Raw genomic sequence first — 18,200 nt, forward strand, 5'->3', positions numbered from 1 at the left:
CTAAATAATCAAAGACCTGCTTGGATTTGCTTTGCATCGAGATAAACTGGCAGACAAATGACAGACTGAGGAAGAGGAGGATGAGAGGAGGCAGGTGTTAGAGTCATGTCGCTTGTTGAAAGACTGAATAAAGGAGTGAGAGAGTGTGTTTGTGAAAAAGCAGAGTGTGTGTGTGTCCAGGTATTACTAATGTTGTGGGGACCTAAACCTGTTTACAGTCACATTATGGGGACAAAAACCTAAATGACTACATTTTAAGGTGAGGATATGTTGAGGTTAGGATTAGGATTAGGATTAGGCCAATAGTAATTGTGGTTAAGGTTAGAGTAGGTCTCCAGGAAATGAATGTAAGTCAATGCAATGTCCCCTCAAGTCATGAATGTCGAACGTGTGTGTGTGTTGTTAATGCGCAGCTTCGTCATCGTGTTTGAGAACAGTGAACTGATGGATTTTGAACTTGGGGTGACGCCTGTGTGTGTGTGTGTGTGTGTGTTCTCAGGTTGTAACACTTGAAGAAATACAGACGGTAAAGAGCGTCACTGTGGTGTGTATGTGTGTGTGTGTGTGTGTGTGTGTCAAGTCACTGAAGATGCTTGGCGTGTGTCGGGGTGTGTGTGCACTTGTGTGTGTGTGTGTGTGTTGCGGGGTGAAAAGGATTATCCGCAGACTCGCTCCCTCTCTCTTTTCTTTCTCGTTCCCTCGCTCAGAAAAACCAGTCGGCTTGTTTACGGAGGCCAAGTGACGCCAAGACACCGGCTCACGACGACTCGGACACACACACACACACACAAACACACACACACACACACACACACACACACACACACACACACAAACACTCTCACACACACACACAGTCAGAAAAGTCGTAATATTTCACAACAAAAAAAAGAATATTTTCATGACTCAGCGACTTTCTATCATTGCGGAAAAACAAGAATTATCAATAAAAATTATTAAATTTATAAAAACCACTTCCACCTTTGTCTCTAACGTTTATTTTGTCATTGTATTGACATCATCAATCTGCAGTGGGATTATTTTAATCTTAACTTTCACTTTTCTCCATGTTTTTTCACCCACTTTTGTCTCAATTTGAGTTTTTCATGGTTATAAAGTATTCTTCTTCTTCTTTCATCTCCTTAATCTCTAATCCCCTTTTTTCTTCCGCCGCTTCCTCCGTCTGTTTAAAGCTCACAGTTAATTTTCCCTTAATCCCTCCTCTCATGTGTGTTTTTTTATTTAACACCCCTCCCTCCCTTAATCCCAGTCTGCCCTTTTCTTCTTCTTTCAACCTTTTCTTCTGTCGTCTCGTTTCATTTATAAATGCACTTTTATTTATTTTCTCCCGCTCTTTCCTCACAGTGCTCGTCCTCCTCTGAAATCTGTAATCTCTCCGACCTCTGTCACCTTTTCGTTCATCCCTCGTTCCTGCGCCTTCTCTTTTCCCTCTTATTTTAAATGTTTTCCATCCCTTAAATTCTTCTTCTTCTTATCTTTACCTCCGTGTTTTTCGATTATTCTGTTGTTTTCTCTCCGTGACCTCTTGACCTCTGCACTAGACTCAGCATCCCAAGAGGAAAAACCTTCGTTCCTGTTTATTCTTGTAATTTTCTCCCATTTATTTCATAGTTATTATATTTTTAGTCTTGGTAAATGAAGCCTGTATCACAGTAATCTCTTTTTTCCGGGTTTATTTCACGTTTTATGATGTTCTGTCGCGTCTGTGATGATGTTAAATGAAAATATGTCACTTTTAGCAAAAAAATGTTGATTTATTTAGATTTTTATGTCGTCGTCGTCGTCGTGTGTGGATAGAAGAGGAGAGACAGATAAACTGGACGAGGGAAAAAAAAAGAGTAGAAGTAAAAGAAACAAAAGGAAATAAGGAGGACAGGGGACAAAGCAAAGGTGTAAAGGGGGCGTGGCCACTCACCTTCGCACTCTTTGACGTCGGCGTTGAGCTGGTGCAGCGCTCCCATGGAGATCTGGCGGACCTCGGGGTCGAGGAGCAGCTGCATCAGGGACGTGGAGATGTGTTTACACGCCGACATGCACGCCGTCTGTGCCACCTTACCCTGAGAGAGAGAGAGAGAGAGGGAGAGGAGGGAGGGTCAGGTCTGGACATGCAATCCTCTTTAAATCTACATCATATTCATATTACATTTAAAGTGATTAAAACAGCGAGGGAGAAACACTCATGTGAACATGTGACATGGACATTGTAGATTTTCTGAACTGAGCTCCTTAATTGTTGTCTTTGTGTACAGCGTTACGCTCTGAAACCACGTCAGGGCACTTTTAGAAGAACCTGTGGCGTTCACAGCTGCTCCAACTGTCGTGATAAAAACACAAACCTGAGGCTCAATAACTGTGTGTAACAAATTAGACAACATCTCACAAAAGACATAGCAACAAGAACAACATGTACTTTGTGTTTCCCCCCCAAACACACACACACACATTAAGTTAGTGTTAATTAAATACAGTGTGTTCAGGTGCAGTCAGGATGATGAAGTACCATATTAAGAATAAAAGCAGCGGAGGAGGAAGTGCGTGACAACGCATTAATACAGAACACAACACACACACGTGTGTGTGTGTGTGATGTCGGTGACCAGTCATAACCTTTGTCATGACCTCGACGTCTGCATTCCAGCTGAATGAAACAGAGATGAAGCGAGGGAAAGATGTGAGAACGAGGTGAGAGAACCAAAGAAGCAATAACTCTAATTCTAAAGAGGTAGTTCAGTTGTTTTTTTGAAGTGTGGCTGTGTGAGATACTGACACACACACACACACACACACACACACACACTCAGTGGCGATAACTGTGTCGTGAGCGCCCCCTGCTGCAGAGAATACGAGACACCGAGGCAGTGAAAACACGACTGCCAGCAAAGGACACAAGCAAACCGGTTTCAGCCACTCAACAGAAGACCGAGTTAATAAAATCTACATCAGAGTAAGTCTGCGACATCTTTAAGAACGCGTTCACGTCTTTATCTCACGGTCAGACAGACTTTTAACAACTGAACAACTGAGGAAACTGAAGTTTGTGAACCACTCACTCTCCCACACCAAACCCCATAGAGAAAATCAGTGATTTTAGCTTGTGGGGACACAGGCGCTGCTGCTCTACTGCTGCCTCGTGTGGTCACTTTGTGTCACTGAGGTCATTCAGAACTAAGATTTTCAAATGCCGAATTACTAAAAAAGTCATGTGAACTTGGTGATTGAGGCAGCAGTGGATCAACAACTCCTGTGTGCTGTGATGTTAAAATCACTGGTTTTCTCTATGGGGTTTGGTGTGGTTTTACAAACTTCAGTTTCCTAGCCTTTCTCCAGGACTAGAATCTAGATGAGAAGTTATTTTGATGATTATTATTATAATGAAAGGTTATTGAAGTAGTATAGATTGATTATTTGCCAGCTCCGGCTCTAATGGTCTTTTAACTGAAGTTAATAGTCTGGTTTCCAGGAAAGTTGTGAAGAAAACGCAGCATTTAATCCCCAAAAAAACCTGAACAAGTGAAGAAATCAGTGAGCAGCAGATGAACATTGTGGTAAATTGATCTTCCTGAACAGACGAGGAGCCGTCGCGTCCAGGAAAATTCCCTTCACTTGTTTCAACATGTAATTTAACAAATGACCTGAACACCAAAAAAAAACACACACTCATGAATAGAGACATTATTTTCAACTCTTGGCGTTTCATTATTAAACCGTCTAATGGAGTCATTTGTATAATATCATTTCCTGTGTGTGATGTGAAGAGATCGACTTTAATAAAGCAATCGTTTCCAGGCACAGATCAATAAAAGTCATCTGGTCTCTTTAAACATACACAACGACAGCAGCAGCCGTGCATTACACACACACACACACACACACACACACACACACACACACACACACACACACACACACACACAACGTGAAGGGGTCAATTATCATGGAGTGAGATTGAGCGTGAAATCGACAAATTCTGTTTACATGTAGTGAAGCACACCCACAGACAGACAGACAGACAGACAGACACACACAGACAGACAAGTGGGAACGATTATAGAGGGAAGAGGAGGAACGACGGAGGGAAAGAAAAATAAAAGAATGGACAGGAAAGAAAGGACAAATGAAGGAAAAGAAAAGAAAGACATAATAGACATCCACTTAGTTGTGATATTAAGGTAAGGGGAATGAACTAAGTGCCTTACCTTAACCCTTAAATCAGGTCTTAACCCTGACAAAATGTCCTCACAAAGATATACAGACATGTCCACGCACACACAGGCAGGCAGTTTTAAACCACATCACAACTCTCACACACACACACACACACACACAGTCGGTTCGTTGACTTGTACGCTAGCGCCCTCTACAGGTGCTATTTTTGTCTTTATTTAATTTTGTACAGTAAAGAAAATGTAAATCTGCTGCGACTTCAGGACGAATACGATATCGTCAAAAAAACCCAACTATATTTAATTGTTTATTGACTCCAATATAGTCGTGTGGTGGTTCCCAAACACTGGGTCAGGGACCCACATAGGGGACACTGGAGGCTTTTTGTTTTCTAACTTTCTGACAAACAAATGCATGTGTTTTTATATTTTAAATAACAGACAAAATATAAAGTTCGTAATATATTAAAATTTTTCTCCTCCACTGACGACCTTATTTGTCGTTCTTATCGCGCATCTATGACCACAAGGTAGCAGCAGCAGCAAGCGTGTATTCAGTGGACTTAAAGTGATGACATTTATGAGGCTTCTTGAATGAATCTCGTCAGCTCAACACACTGTGAGCCCGGTTATTTACATCCACTGCAGTTTAAAATATTTAATTAGTGAATATTCTAATCACAAACTTGCTTTTGTCATGATTTTTGTTTGGGTTACGATATTTGTCATTCTTAAAAAACATTCTTGGAAACACGTAAAAGTCCGAAATAATTCACTTTTCTTACGTGTGTCGCGTAAAAATACGTTAGTCCAACTAAAACCCAGCTCGTCTTAGTCGGACTAACATACCTGGGACCATGTGATTCATAGTCTGACTACACTTAGTCAGACTGGAGTCAGACACAAAGCGGGTTATAGCGACCCCAAGAGGATTTTATCAAAACACACAAACTCAGGTTCAGGCAAACGTGCATCACTTCCTGCTCATCATCATCATCACATGCTGCTTTTTTTGTTTTTTAATAAACTCTCAGGTGAGGTGAAGGGGGTGGAGCCAAATGTGAGTCAGGGCTTGGTAAACGACACTCATGTTAACTCAACATCGCAGATACTCACCGGTAACGTGGCGTGTTCCGACGTTGTTCCCTACGTACGGCCATAAACATAAACCCAGCAAACTTTAGAACTTTAGAAGTTTATGTAGAAAGTTTCTGGGAGTTTTCCAACCCCATAAGTTAACATAAGTATTGCAGGACAAATGCGAGCAGTTAATGAACGTGTCTCGTCACCTCTGTCGGTCATACCACCCAGACTTTTTAGATCCATAACACCTGATCTACTTAAGAGGCCACACACACTGTGTGTGTGTGTGTCAGGGTCATGTCCGGGGCTCGTGAGCTTGAAGGAAAAGCTTCTTAAAGGTGCTGGAAAACACTTAGCTCAACCACCATGTCTGTGTGTGTGTGTGTGTGGCCTTATGGCCTTGTGACCCGCTTTAACCAAATCTGTGCGAAATCATCTCAGAACGGCAAAGCCTTTTTGTGTGTGTGTGTGTGTGTGTGTTCAATCAGAGTCTCGATCACACAGTTTGAATTCTCACCAAAAACTACAACAAGTTAAATTAAGTAAATCAACTTTAAAGTGCATTAACAAAAGTGATGAATTTTACGAGGTATCTTGAATGAATCTCGTCGGCTCAACACACTGTGAACCCTGCGTTATCTACATCTATACGATTTTCATTTGGGTTACGATATTTGTCATTCTTTAAAAATATTGCAATGTTTTGTGTAACGTGTAAAAAAGAAACACGTTAAAATTCACACTTCATGGTGTTCATAGACGCAGTGCTGCCCCATACGGACGACAGTGAACATGACGCTAGGGTGCTTTTTATGTACGACTCAAATCACACGTCCTATATTAGCTCACTAGTTAGCAAACCCAGCTATGATGCTAACATTGGACAGAACCGCAATTAAATCTCATGTCGTATTTTCGAGTTAACGGTGAAACATGAAATCCCGATCGAGTGAATGTGTGCTGGAGTCAAGAGTCTGAGCCCGTGTTTAATCTGCTGCTGGCCACGCCCCCTCAGCCTTTAATGAGCTTAGCGAGCGCCGAGCTAACGAGCTAACCTGTGACGAGCTGATACTCTAACGAGCTAAAGCAGATTGTCCTGCCCTGTGATGGTCTCATGCTGACATGGAGGGGCCACAAAACTGCTGAGTCAGCTTATATAAAAACACACACACACGCACAGACTATCCACATTTGTGCAATTTTTATGAGATACTTTCACATAATCAAGTGTTTCAAATACAGCTAATGTCAGCAAACACACAAGGAAGAAAAAACTGATTTTAACCTCTCAACAAAAGATTCAGCGAATAAAATCTACGGCAGTTTTAGTCTACGATATCTACAGAACATGTTCACGTCTTTATCTCACTGTTAGACAGACTGTTAGACAGAGGAAACTGACGTTTGTAAACAACTAATTTCCCACACCAAAGCCCATAGAGAAAATCAGTGATTTTAGCTCACGGGGACACAGGAGCTACCTGTCTACTGCTGCCTCGTGTGGTCACTTTGTGTCACTGGCTTAAATCTGAATGTAGGTTTATGAATGCCGAATTTTACAAAATAAGACATTTGGACTTAGTGACGGAGGCAGCAGTGGATCAACAACTCCTGTGCGCTGTGATGTTAAAATCGCTGTTTTTCTCTATGGGGTTTGGTGTGGGAGAGTGAGTGCTTCTCAAACTTCAGTTTCCTGTTGGAAAAGTCCGTCTGACAGTGAGATAAAGACGTGAACATGTTCTTCAGACATCGTAGACTTTGACTGATGTAGATTTTATGTTAGCTAAAATCTGTTCTTTGTTTACCACATAAAAGACACTTCAAAAAACGCGGACTACACCTTTAATGTGCAGATATGAGTTGTACTGGTGTGTGTGCGTGTGTGTGTACTAACAGGTAGGTTGGTGAAGACACTGAAGGTGCTGTTCAGAAACGCGATCAGGTCGAGCAGGTAGTCGCTGGCCTCCAGAGCTCCGCCCCCTTGCACCGGGGCCAGCCAATCGTAATCGGCCAGCTGCAGGAACTGGTCGATCTTAGCGTTGAGGCTGGTGTAGATCTCCGCCTCTGCGGCGTGACGAGCATCCTGTGGACAGAGAAATTAAGATTTTAGGCAACGTGAGGGAAAAACAGGACCCAAGGAACAAAAACAAGGAAACACAGAAGGTCTAATCCAAGAAAAAGGAAAAATACTGGTGAAATATTAAGAGAAACAGAAGAATGAAAGACGTCGTCATTTGGACCTTGAAGGTGGACGTTCCGTACAGTTTGGTGGCGTTGACCGTGTCAGGAGGAACGTTGGTGATGTTTGATATGAACTCCTCCAGGAAGTGGCAGCTCTGCTCCAGGTGGGTGGTGTTAATGATCACCTGCACCAACTGCAAAGCATTTGTTTCTTTAGAACATGTAACATGAAAAAAAGACGTCAAAAATAGATGACTCAAATGAGAACTTTTATGAAACAATAACAGTTAAGACTCAAAAATCTTCCTTTGTTTATTTATTAAAGTCAAATTTATACGATTTTGAAAAAAATAATCCACATGAATCACATAAAGAGGCCTTTTTCAGCAAATACAGAGAATAAATGATGTTAGTGTGAGATATAATACAATATTATATACAAGTCTTTCTTTACAATATTTTTTCTTTTATTCATCACATCCATTTTTTTTGCGAATGAATGAATGAACGTTTGTGTTGGTATACACAACAAGAGGTCGATAAGAGGAAGTGTTTGTTTATGCGACAGTGACTGTGTGTCGTGTGCACGCACACACACACACACACACACACACACACGTGTGTACCTCTGCCAGTCCGACGTTCTTCTTCTTGATGGCGTACTGCAGACAGTGGCTCAGGGTTCTGGTCAACAGCAGATTTGTGGACTTGCGGATCATGTCGTCCACCTCAGTGGAGCTGAGGACACACACACACACACACACACACACACACACACACACACACACACAGTCAGTCAGTCAGTGAGAGCTGGGATTCCAGACTCAAGCTAGTTTCCAAAAGAAATCGGAGGAATCCTAAAAACGTTCCGACGGGAGAGGGAAAATTCCTGGAGCAGAAGAAGAAGAAGAAGAAGAAAAAGTGCTGAGTGGACAAAATTATCATGGAGAGAGCGGCAAAGAGGCAGAGTATGCTAGTGAACTCTGCACACACACACACACACACACACACACACACACACACAAGGATCCAGATTGAATTTCATGACATCAGTCACAGTAAATGCTCTCGCCGTCAATGCTGTCAGAGGAAACTCTGATGTCTTCAGAGCATGAAGACACACACACACACACACACACACACACACAAAAGTATTTACTAAAAAGTACACACTGAACAAAAACACACACAGTAAAGATCAGATTCAATTCCTCAGAAAGGAGGTTCTGCCTCATTAGGACCAGGTTTTGGTCTCCATGCATGAGGACTACCGGTCCTGACAAGGTCAGTGATTATGGCAGAAAACACACACACACACACACTGTGTCCCACTGTGTGTGTATGTGTGTGTGTGAACCGGGCAGGTTCCACTGATCCATGACCAGAGGAAGAAAAAGAGACAGAGACAGGCAGGAGGAGGAGGAGGAGGAGGAGGAGTGATTGAAGAAAAAAAAACCAATCATCTGATCAAAGGAGAGGAATTAGTTTAAAAGAAGAAAGTCTGTGTGTGCGTGTGTCTGAATTATTTTTATATTATGGGATGTACAGGGCAGGCACAGCTGCAGAAACACGGAGCTTCTTGTTTAATCAAAGCCGGATTAAAAAATCAAAAGGAAGACTGAAATTTAAAAGAAAACATGAAAAGAAGAAACAATTATTTTTATTTTATTTATTTATTTATTTAAAGGGGGATTTTGTGATTTGGTAAATTGTTAGTGTGTAACAAACACTACAAAGGCAACATTGTAAAGCTGTAATCCAGTGTGTCACTCACACACATCATATTCAATTAAAAATTGTCTGGCTCAGAGTGTTGGACTGGACTGGACTGGACCACTTGGTGGAAACTGGGTTTCAGAGTCCATGTCACTCAATTCTCACTCTTGAGATCTCATGAGACCTCCTAAATGAACCCTGACCTTTAAAAAAACAACAACCAAAAATCACCACTTTCCGTTTCACCACAAGATGCAATGAGGTCGTTTGAGTAAAACGGAACTAAAAATCCGATATCCTGGTTCTTTTTTGAGGATTTGTTACCGCGGATACAGTCTGCTTTGATCTGATTCACTCTCACACACACACACACGCACACACACGCACACGCACACACACATGTTTCTTCCTGTGGAAGCAGACAGCACTAATCGCTCTTCTCAATCAGAGTAATGACTCGTCTTTGTGACCTGGCTTGATTTCTACGCTGGTGCACAAGCTGATATCTGGTTACCACGGCGACGCTGCCAAGCCTTCCTGCCCTCTTCACACACACATACACACGTGCAGATCCGGATACAGACGCGACGCTGCAGCAGGGTCATGGTCATTGATCCCTCTGACCTCTGACCTACCTCAACCTCTGTTCACGTTTCTGATTTGAAGGAAATAGAGAAACGCTGGAGTGTCTGTACGTGTGTGTGTGTGTTTTACGACTTCACTCTGCTTTTATTACCTCTCGACATCACAGCGTGCGTTTTATTAACGAACCAGATCTAGTTCCACAAACTTGGCACAGACATAAACATCAGACTGTGCAGCTGTTTGACAACAAAAGCTGGGTAAACACAGTTCCTACACCCCCCATTCAATGGGACTGCATCTGAGAAGCTAAACGCAGCGCCCCCTGCCTGAGTGTCAGTGAAAACATGGCTGCCAGAGGAAATACAAGAAAAAGAATGATTTTAGCCACCGAACAAAAGACTCAACACCAGTTTAAGTCTACGATATCTTTAAGAGCAGGTTCACGTCTTTATCTCACTGGTAGACAGACTTTTCTAACAGGAAACTGAAGTTTGTAAAGCACTCACTCTCTCACACCAAACCCCATAGAGAAAACCTGTGATTTTAGCTTGCGGGGACACAGGAGCTGCTGGGGGTTTGGTGTGGGAGAGTGAGTGGTTTTACAAACTTTAAAAGCACAGAATGAGAGATGCTGACAGAGGTGTCGTTAGTACCTGAGGTGCAGATCCTCAGAGTATTTCAGACAGGCGTAGATGAACTCCTTGAGATGACTGTAGACCTTTGGCACAAACTCAGAGAAAGGAAGCTTCTTTGGAAACGGAAGCTACAGGAAACAGAAGAGGAGTAAATTGAGATTATGATTCAGATTTGTTATCGGTAATCCGTATTTATTTCCCTCTCTCTCCACCTTCTCCAGTTCGGGGTCTTGCAGGGGAAACTGGGAAGTGTAGTGTTTGTACTCGTGCTCTGTTGACACTGGGATTGGACTGAAGTTGTCCTGGTCCAGCACCTGCCTGAGGACGACACACAAAACCACAGACACGCAGAGTCAGTGACGGGATTACTGCACGATGACAGAGGATATGGAAGAAAACCGTGATTCATGCTTTCATTTTATCACAACATTCCTGGAGTTTATAAATCTTAAAGGTGTAAAAATGACCGTAGAATTACGTTTGTTTTTACAAATATTGTAAATAAAATAGCATGGTTTTTTTTATTTTTCCAGTCGGGATAACTCATGGCATGGAATTTTCTTATCGTTCCATGCCTACACACACTCTAAGTGTTTGAGGTCTCTCTCTCTCCCTCCCTCTCCCTCTCTCTCTCTCTCTTCTTGTTGGCGTTCCAGAGTTCGGACGTTCCAACGTTCCATGGAGAGGCCGTGAACCGGCCAACAACAATGCAACACAACATTCCTGCGGCTTCCCCAGCGTGTGTGTGTGTAAGAGGGGTAAGAGAGAGTGTGTGTGTGTGTGTGTGTGACACAGAGAGAGAAAGAGAGAGAGAGGGGGAGTTTGTTTGTCCGTTCTCACTCCTTCAGGTCCCACTGGTGTCATTGGACAAAAGCGATTGGCAAAACAATGGCATGTGAGCGAAGGGGCACGGGCACACACACACACACACAGTGTCTTGTAAGGTTGTACCAGTCTGAAGAAAAATGTTCTGCACGTTTGTTTTTAAACACTTCCTCTCTCCTGCTCCTCGTTAAAACTTCAAAACCAGGACGTGGACGTTTCCCACAATCCAACACTCTGCGTGTGTGTGTGTGTGTGTGTTGTGCACTAATGAACTCTCCCTCCCTCCCTAGGGTGTAAAAGTTGAAGGTCAGAGCAGCTGTGGTGGAGTTGTTCAGTACCTGAAGGTGATGTTCCACCTCTTCAGCAGGATCTCGCCGTACTGTTCCCTCATCTCCAGCAGCATGTCAAAGAGCTGTGACACCGGGAAACCGTAACCCTGCAGGAACAACAACAACAACAACAAAAGAAGAAGAAGTAAAAAAACTGATTCAATAAAAGACTTTACTGATCCGACACTCCCACACCAAACCCCACAGAGAAAATCATTGATTTGAACGTTGAAGTGACCACACGAGGCAGCAGTGGACCAGCAGCTGCTGTGTCCCTGCCAGCTAAAATCGCTGGTTTTGGGGTTTGTTGTGGGAGCGTGAGTGAACGTGTGACGTAGATTTCATTCAGTGAGCGTTTTGTTAAGGGGCTAAAAATCTGTGAGATTCTGCGTCTAAAAACAAGTGGAAGTGACGAAAACAACCTGGAAAAACCCTGTGTGTCAGTAAATAACACAAAAACACACACCTGTAGTGTATCAGCGAACAGGACGATGAGGTTCTTCAGGTCCAGCACCAGGTCCGGGTCGTCACAGTACGACTGAACAAACACAGGGCCACAGTGAGGTCACAGTTTGTGTGTGTCAGATATTTTCTTTTCTTTATTTTCTCATAACGTCTCACCGAGTGCGTCCTGAGAGCGGCGACGATCTTGGACAGCGCCAGCTCCCACAGCTCCTCCACGTACGCTCTGTTGACCAAACCCTGAGTGGTGTGGAGAATGTGATCCTCCACCACGAAGAACCTGAAGAAGAAGAAGAAAGAAAGAAACCTTCAACATTTAGTTCAAAAGGAGGAATAAACTACAGATTAAGGAGCAGATTGTGTCCTGGCTGGATTAAGATTTTAATATTAGCACTATTTTAAAGTTTAAATATTATAATAGTCTGTTGTATGAGTATCATAGGACAGGAAGTGACAGGATGAATGGATGAGGAAAAAAGAAGAGAAAGATTTAAAAGGGAAAATGATGACACTTTCCTTCACATGTCAGATGGGAATACCAGACCTGAGTGTGTGTGTGTGTGATGGTCGAGTGTTTATAGAAGCGTCTACAGCAGCAGCAGGCAGACAGACAGACAGACAGACAGACAGACAGAAATAACAGCAGTCACACACACACACACTCTATCAATCCTCATCAGTCTGTGTGTGTGTGTGTGTGTGTGTGTGTGTGTGTGTGAGAGAGGTGGATGGAGTGATGGATGAGTGGAAAAGTAAAAAAAGAGGAGGGGAAAGGAGAAAACTGAAAATATTCACATTTAAGAAGCTGAAAAGCCACAGAAACCTTTAGTTTTAACCTTTTTAAAATGTAATAATTATTGACTCACTATCAATTTATTCATTTATTTATTGAAACAGCTGCAGCAAACGTACAAATATACCAGAAACTTTAATTAAACTAAATTCAAACTCTCAGTTCACGTGGAAACACAAGAAAAAGAAAATGTCGACGCAGAAGAAAGAAAAGACGACAGAGTGATAAGATAAACTCACCCGACAATCTGATTGAAGTATCTCCTGTATCCTTCCAGAGTCTCGTGCTGTAAAGAGGGAAACATACAGACAGAGAGAGAAAGAAACAAAACAGACAGAACGAACAAGAACGAAAGAAAGACAGAAAAATATGTAAAGAGTAAAATATAAGAAAGAAAGAACAGAAAGAAGGAAGGAACGAAAGAGCAGCAGCAGTTAAAGAAGTTAATTTACACCAGGAAACATTTGTAACATGAAACTAATCTGATTTAATCTGACTCTAATCTCAACTCATAATTAACATGGATTAAGGAGTGTGTGTGTGTGCAGAGAAGGGGCGACAGTCAGTGGAGTTAAGAGTGTGTTCCACACACACACACATGCTTTAAACAGTGCATTCCCGTTGTCGTCGGAAGTCGGAATTCTCGGAAAGTGGAAAGTCGGAAATGTGACACTCGTGTTCAAAGTTAAAAACACAGTAACGTGTCACTTGTCGTCTAATTTCGCCGGAGTTTCCGACGTCCGACGTGAGTGGAACACAGCGACAGTGAAAAGTGCTGAGTCATACCATGTTAGAGTGAGGCTGCAGAACCAGACGAGCCTGTTTCCTCCTCTGTTTCCTGTAGTAGTTCTCAAACACGTCACGCAACCCCTACAAACACAAACTGCAGGTGAGATAGCCACGCCCACCGGAGGCCGACGCCCACGGCATCGTTCAAACATCTCCGTCTCATTTTACACATTTCTCTATGAAAACATCGACTTTATTAAAAATGAATTTACATTTAAAGCTCTCGACACGTGATGTTGGAGGATGTTACTGAAGTTCAGGAGATCAAAGGTCAGAAGAAGAAGAAGAAGTGCATGATGGGAAACGTCCAGATAAAGAAAAACCACCAGAGAGAGAAACAGTGTTTTTTCTTTGATGATTAAAAACTGGTTACTGTTGTTCAGACGGTTGATATCACACACACGCACACACGCACACACACACACACACACACACACACACACACACACACAGACAGACAGACACGCACTCTTGTGGTCTTTATCTCAGACTCAGACCAGGACCCAGAGAACTCAGTGAGGTCAGAGATAAAAGTCCAGAAGTGAACAGATAACACGTGATAATCCACTCGCTCTGTCACAGATTACAGATTAGAATACAAACAGAAAGTTACTGCAACAGTTTCACTGACTTCTCCAGGGAAAATTAAGAAATAAACCTCATTTTTAGCCACATCTAAATAAGATTTAAAGGTTATTCTTTTGAATTCATGTACAAATTTAATTTCAATTTAATTCAATAATTGACAAAACTTGACAAAACTCAAATTAAAAATAATACTAAAAACATTCATGAATCAAACATTGTCCAGCTCTACGTCTTACAATTCACCTGAAATCAAGAAGCTTAAAAAGAAGCTTTTTCATATCTCAGATACACTCCTCAACCTCTCTCTCTCCCTCCTCCTCCTCCTCACCCTATCATCCTCTCCTCCTCTCTCTCCTCTCAGCATGTCAGGCTCCAGGTCTGTATTTACACTCATAACAACAGAGTCCATACACTGACGTGAGGTACGTGTGTGGGTCTGTGTCTCTGTGTGTGTGTGTGTGTGTGTTCCAACAAAAGAGTATTGTTCAGAAAAGACGCTGGAAAACTGTGGATGAAGACAGAGAGAGAGAGAGAGAGGAGAGAGAGAGAGAGAGAGAGGAGAAAGTGTCCTGATTGCAAATGTGCTTTCACGCCCAGGTTCACTAGAAAATAAACGCCACCATTAGACACGTGTGTGTGTGTGTGTGTGTGTGTGTGCGAGATCAGACCAGGTTCACAAAACTGATGCTTTTAAATCCACTTCTCCAAACGAGCTGTGCGTCAAACTGCTGCTTCTCTCTTTCTCTCTATTGTTGTTTTCTTCTTCCTCCTGTTATTCACCTCTCTCTCACCCTCTCACTCCTTATCACTGAATCACTCTCTTCTCTGCCGTCCTGAAGTGACCTTGCACACTTTTTTTGCGTCACAAAATAGTTGGTTCACTTTCTTTCCTCCTCCTCTATTCTTGTTATTCGTGACACGAGATGTTAAAGGTTTGAAAAACTGATTTTTAGCCACTTAAAATAAGACTCAGCTGATAAAATCTACAGGAAACTGAAGTTTGTAAAGCACTCACTCTCCCACACCAAACCACATAGAGAAAACCAGTGACTTTAGTTCCCAGCGACACAGGAGCTGCTGGTCTGCTGCTGCCTCGTGTGGTCACTTTGTGTCACTGAGGTATAACTGAGGTGAACAAATGATTTCAAATGCCGAATTAACAAAATAAGACATTTGAATTTAGTGACGGAGGCAGCAGTGGATCAACAACTCCTGTGTGCTGTGACATTAAAATCACTGATTTTCTCCATGGGGTTTGGTGTGGGAGAGTGAGTGGTTTATTCAGAAATACCTTGTGTGAAAAAAACACAAAAACAGCTAAAAAAATAACCAAAACTTTCTCCTCGCTCTGTTGTTGCTCGTCTAAACCTTCTCTGACCTCCTCGTCCTCTTTGTTTCTCCTCCATCATTAAACCTCGCTCTCCTCCCTCCATCTTCTCACCCCCTTTTACCCTCTCACTAACCTCCATCTAAACTCCTGCTCCCTCCCTCCATCCTTCACTTTCTCCTTCCTGTCAAAGTTCATGCACTTCCTGTTCCCCCTCCACACACACACACGCACACAAACACACACACAGTGAACAGAAACAGGCCGACCCTCTGGCCATGTTGGCCCGGTCACAACCTTTACACACACACACACACACACACACACACACACACACACACACACCTAACCCAGTCATGGCCCAGTCAACACTTACAACCATGTCGCACTCCATATGAGACAGACACACACTCTCCTCACACACACACACACACACAGAGCGACACACACACACACACACACACACTCACAGAGCGACACACACACACACACGCACACACAGAGAGGTTGGAGTGAAACCAGACTGCAGCAGGAGCCTCGTCGTCTTGTTTTCTCTCCTCGTTTAAACACATACTTCAGGACCGGCACTTACGTCGTTACACGATTATTATCGTAAAACTGCGTTAAATCGTGGTGAATTATCGCGATAATCGTGAAAGGAAGAAAAAAAATCATCAACATTTCATGTGAGTGACTTAAAAACGAAGGAAGGAAGGTAGGTAGGTAGATAGGGAGGGAGGAAGGAGGTAGGTAATGTAGGTATATGGGAAGGAAGGTAGGTAGGTAGGTAAAAAGGAAGGTAGGTAGGTTAGTAGGGTAGGTAGCAAAGTAGGAAGATAGATAGGTAGGTAGGTAGGTAGGTAGAAAGGAAGGTAGGAGGGAGGAAGGAGGTAGGTAATGTAGGTATATGGGAAGGAAGGTAGGTAGGTAGGTAAAAAGGAAGGTAGGTAGGTTAGTAGGGTAGGTAGCAAAGTAGGAAGATAGGTAGGTAGGAAGGAAGGAAGGAAGAAGGGTGGTAGGTTAGGAGGGTAGGTAAGGTTCCCTCCCAGTAGGTAGGTAGATAGTGTAGTAGGAAGATAGGTAGGTAGGTATGGAAGGTAGGAACAGTAGGAGGGTAGGTACATAGCAAAGAAGGTAGGTAGGGTAGGGTGTCTAGTTAGGTGAGTAGGAAGGTAGGAAGGAAAGTAGGTGAAAATACAAACACTATAGCAGAACTTTAAAAATATCACAATAAAATAAAAGATGAAAAGATAAACATACATTCATAACCTGTCTAAGTTTGAGAATATAAAAAAACTTGCACTAATATCATGTATATCAAATGTTTACAAATCATATTTAGTTATTTTTCAAAAACAAAACACTGGAGGAAAAAATAAAACTTTAAATACAAGTTGGAACAAAAAAAGAGCTGAACATAAAACATCTGTGTCATATTGTGACTTCAGTCAGTGGTGGGAGGGGACTTAGGAGAGGTGGGGTTTATAGAGTGGGAGGAGCTTGTGAGTGTCATCAGAGGAAAGTGAAGACGTTGAACTCACCAGGACAGTGTAGATATGAAGACAACGATAAACTGGAGAGAAATCCACCAGGTCCTGAGCTCCTGGAACCTGACGAGACAAAGAACCACCAAAATAAACACAAACGTAATGAAGCCGTTTTACTCAGAGTAGTGAAGAATTAAAGGAAAACAACAAGATTTAAGTGTCTCTGAAGGTCATTGAAGCACTGATGGACCTATATTTCATCCTGACCGAAACTGAACAATACTGACCTATACCCAAGTTGACCAAATATTGACCGATACCGTTACTGACTGATACTGATTCCCATCCTGAGAGTCAAGTCGTGCTAGAACTGTGTCGTAGGAAAAACGCAGTAATCGGAAATTAATACACAACCTTTTGTTGTTATTTCGATTTGATAAACGGTAAAATCTTCAGCCAAAATCCTCACACTCTCTCTCACTCACACACACACACACACACACACACACACACACACACACACACACACACACACCTAAATTAAATGACCATGTGCCCTCTTGATCTGTGGAAAGTTTGCTTTCTGTAAAATCATTGAAGGCAACACAATGCCAGCTTTGATGTAACACACACACACACACACACACACACACACACACACACACACACACACACACACAGAAACAATGAGCAGGTATGAAACACTGTAAAGCTTCAGCAGACGTGATGATGGAGGGATGGAGGAGGAGAAGAGAGCGGCTCAGAGGAGAACAACAGAGAGGAGGATGTGCAGAGACACAGGGGAGACGAGGGTAAATGAAGGGAAGGGGAAGAAGAAGAGGGGCGGGGCCAGAGGGGCAGGATGGCGTGAGGAGACGCGACGCCCGGTGGTTGGCAGCACCGCGGCCGTGGGCGCCAATGCGGTCGTAACCTCTGCTGACCGCGGGGTCAGGCCTTTGTTCAGAGCCAAGGTCTTCCCGTGAAGAAGGTTGAGGCCGAGTTTACAGGACGTAAATAAGCCAACGAGACGACAGGGAGCGAGGGAAGAGAATGAGAACGAGGGGGGGAGGAGCTCGGCTCTGTTCTCTTTGTTTTTCCTCACAAGTTTGAACAACAAGGGAAAGGAACTGAGATCCCGCGAGGGACGACACCAAGAGTTCAATGTCACAGTTCACTGTCAGTGTCCACGACTCGACTGTGTGGACACAGTGTGTGG

The 18,200-nt window shown here is 42.9% G+C and overlaps 1 protein-coding gene across 1 annotated transcript in view; it reads right to left on the reverse strand.

The window, feature by feature from the left end:
• Window positions 1–18,200, reverse strand: part of exoc6b (exocyst complex component 6B) — a 44,702-nt gene that overhangs the window by 12,228 nt on the left and 14,274 nt on the right. The window contains exons 8-19 of the mRNA XM_044020391.1: window positions 17,039–17,107; window positions 13,580–13,663; window positions 13,033–13,079; window positions 12,160–12,280; window positions 12,005–12,076; window positions 11,548–11,645; window positions 10,597–10,702; window positions 10,403–10,512; window positions 8,075–8,186; window positions 7,508–7,642; window positions 7,162–7,350; window positions 1,937–2,078 (exon numbers count right to left, since the gene is read on the reverse strand). Of these exons, the coding sequence (XP_043876326.1) occupies window positions 1,937–2,078; window positions 7,162–7,350; window positions 7,508–7,642; window positions 8,075–8,186; window positions 10,403–10,512; window positions 10,597–10,702; window positions 11,548–11,645; window positions 12,005–12,076; window positions 12,160–12,280; window positions 13,033–13,079; window positions 13,580–13,663; window positions 17,039–17,107 (1,285 nt within the window). The remainder of the gene's footprint in view (window positions 1–1,936; window positions 2,079–7,161; window positions 7,351–7,507; window positions 7,643–8,074; window positions 8,187–10,402; window positions 10,513–10,596; window positions 10,703–11,547; window positions 11,646–12,004; window positions 12,077–12,159; window positions 12,281–13,032; window positions 13,080–13,579; window positions 13,664–17,038; window positions 17,108–18,200) is intronic.

Source organism: Solea senegalensis, linkage group LG3 (assembly GCF_019176455.1).
Source record: "Solea senegalensis isolate Sse05_10M linkage group LG3, IFAPA_SoseM_1, whole genome shotgun sequence".
Classification (NCBI taxonomy): Eukaryota; Metazoa; Chordata; class Actinopteri; order Pleuronectiformes; family Soleidae; genus Solea; species Solea senegalensis.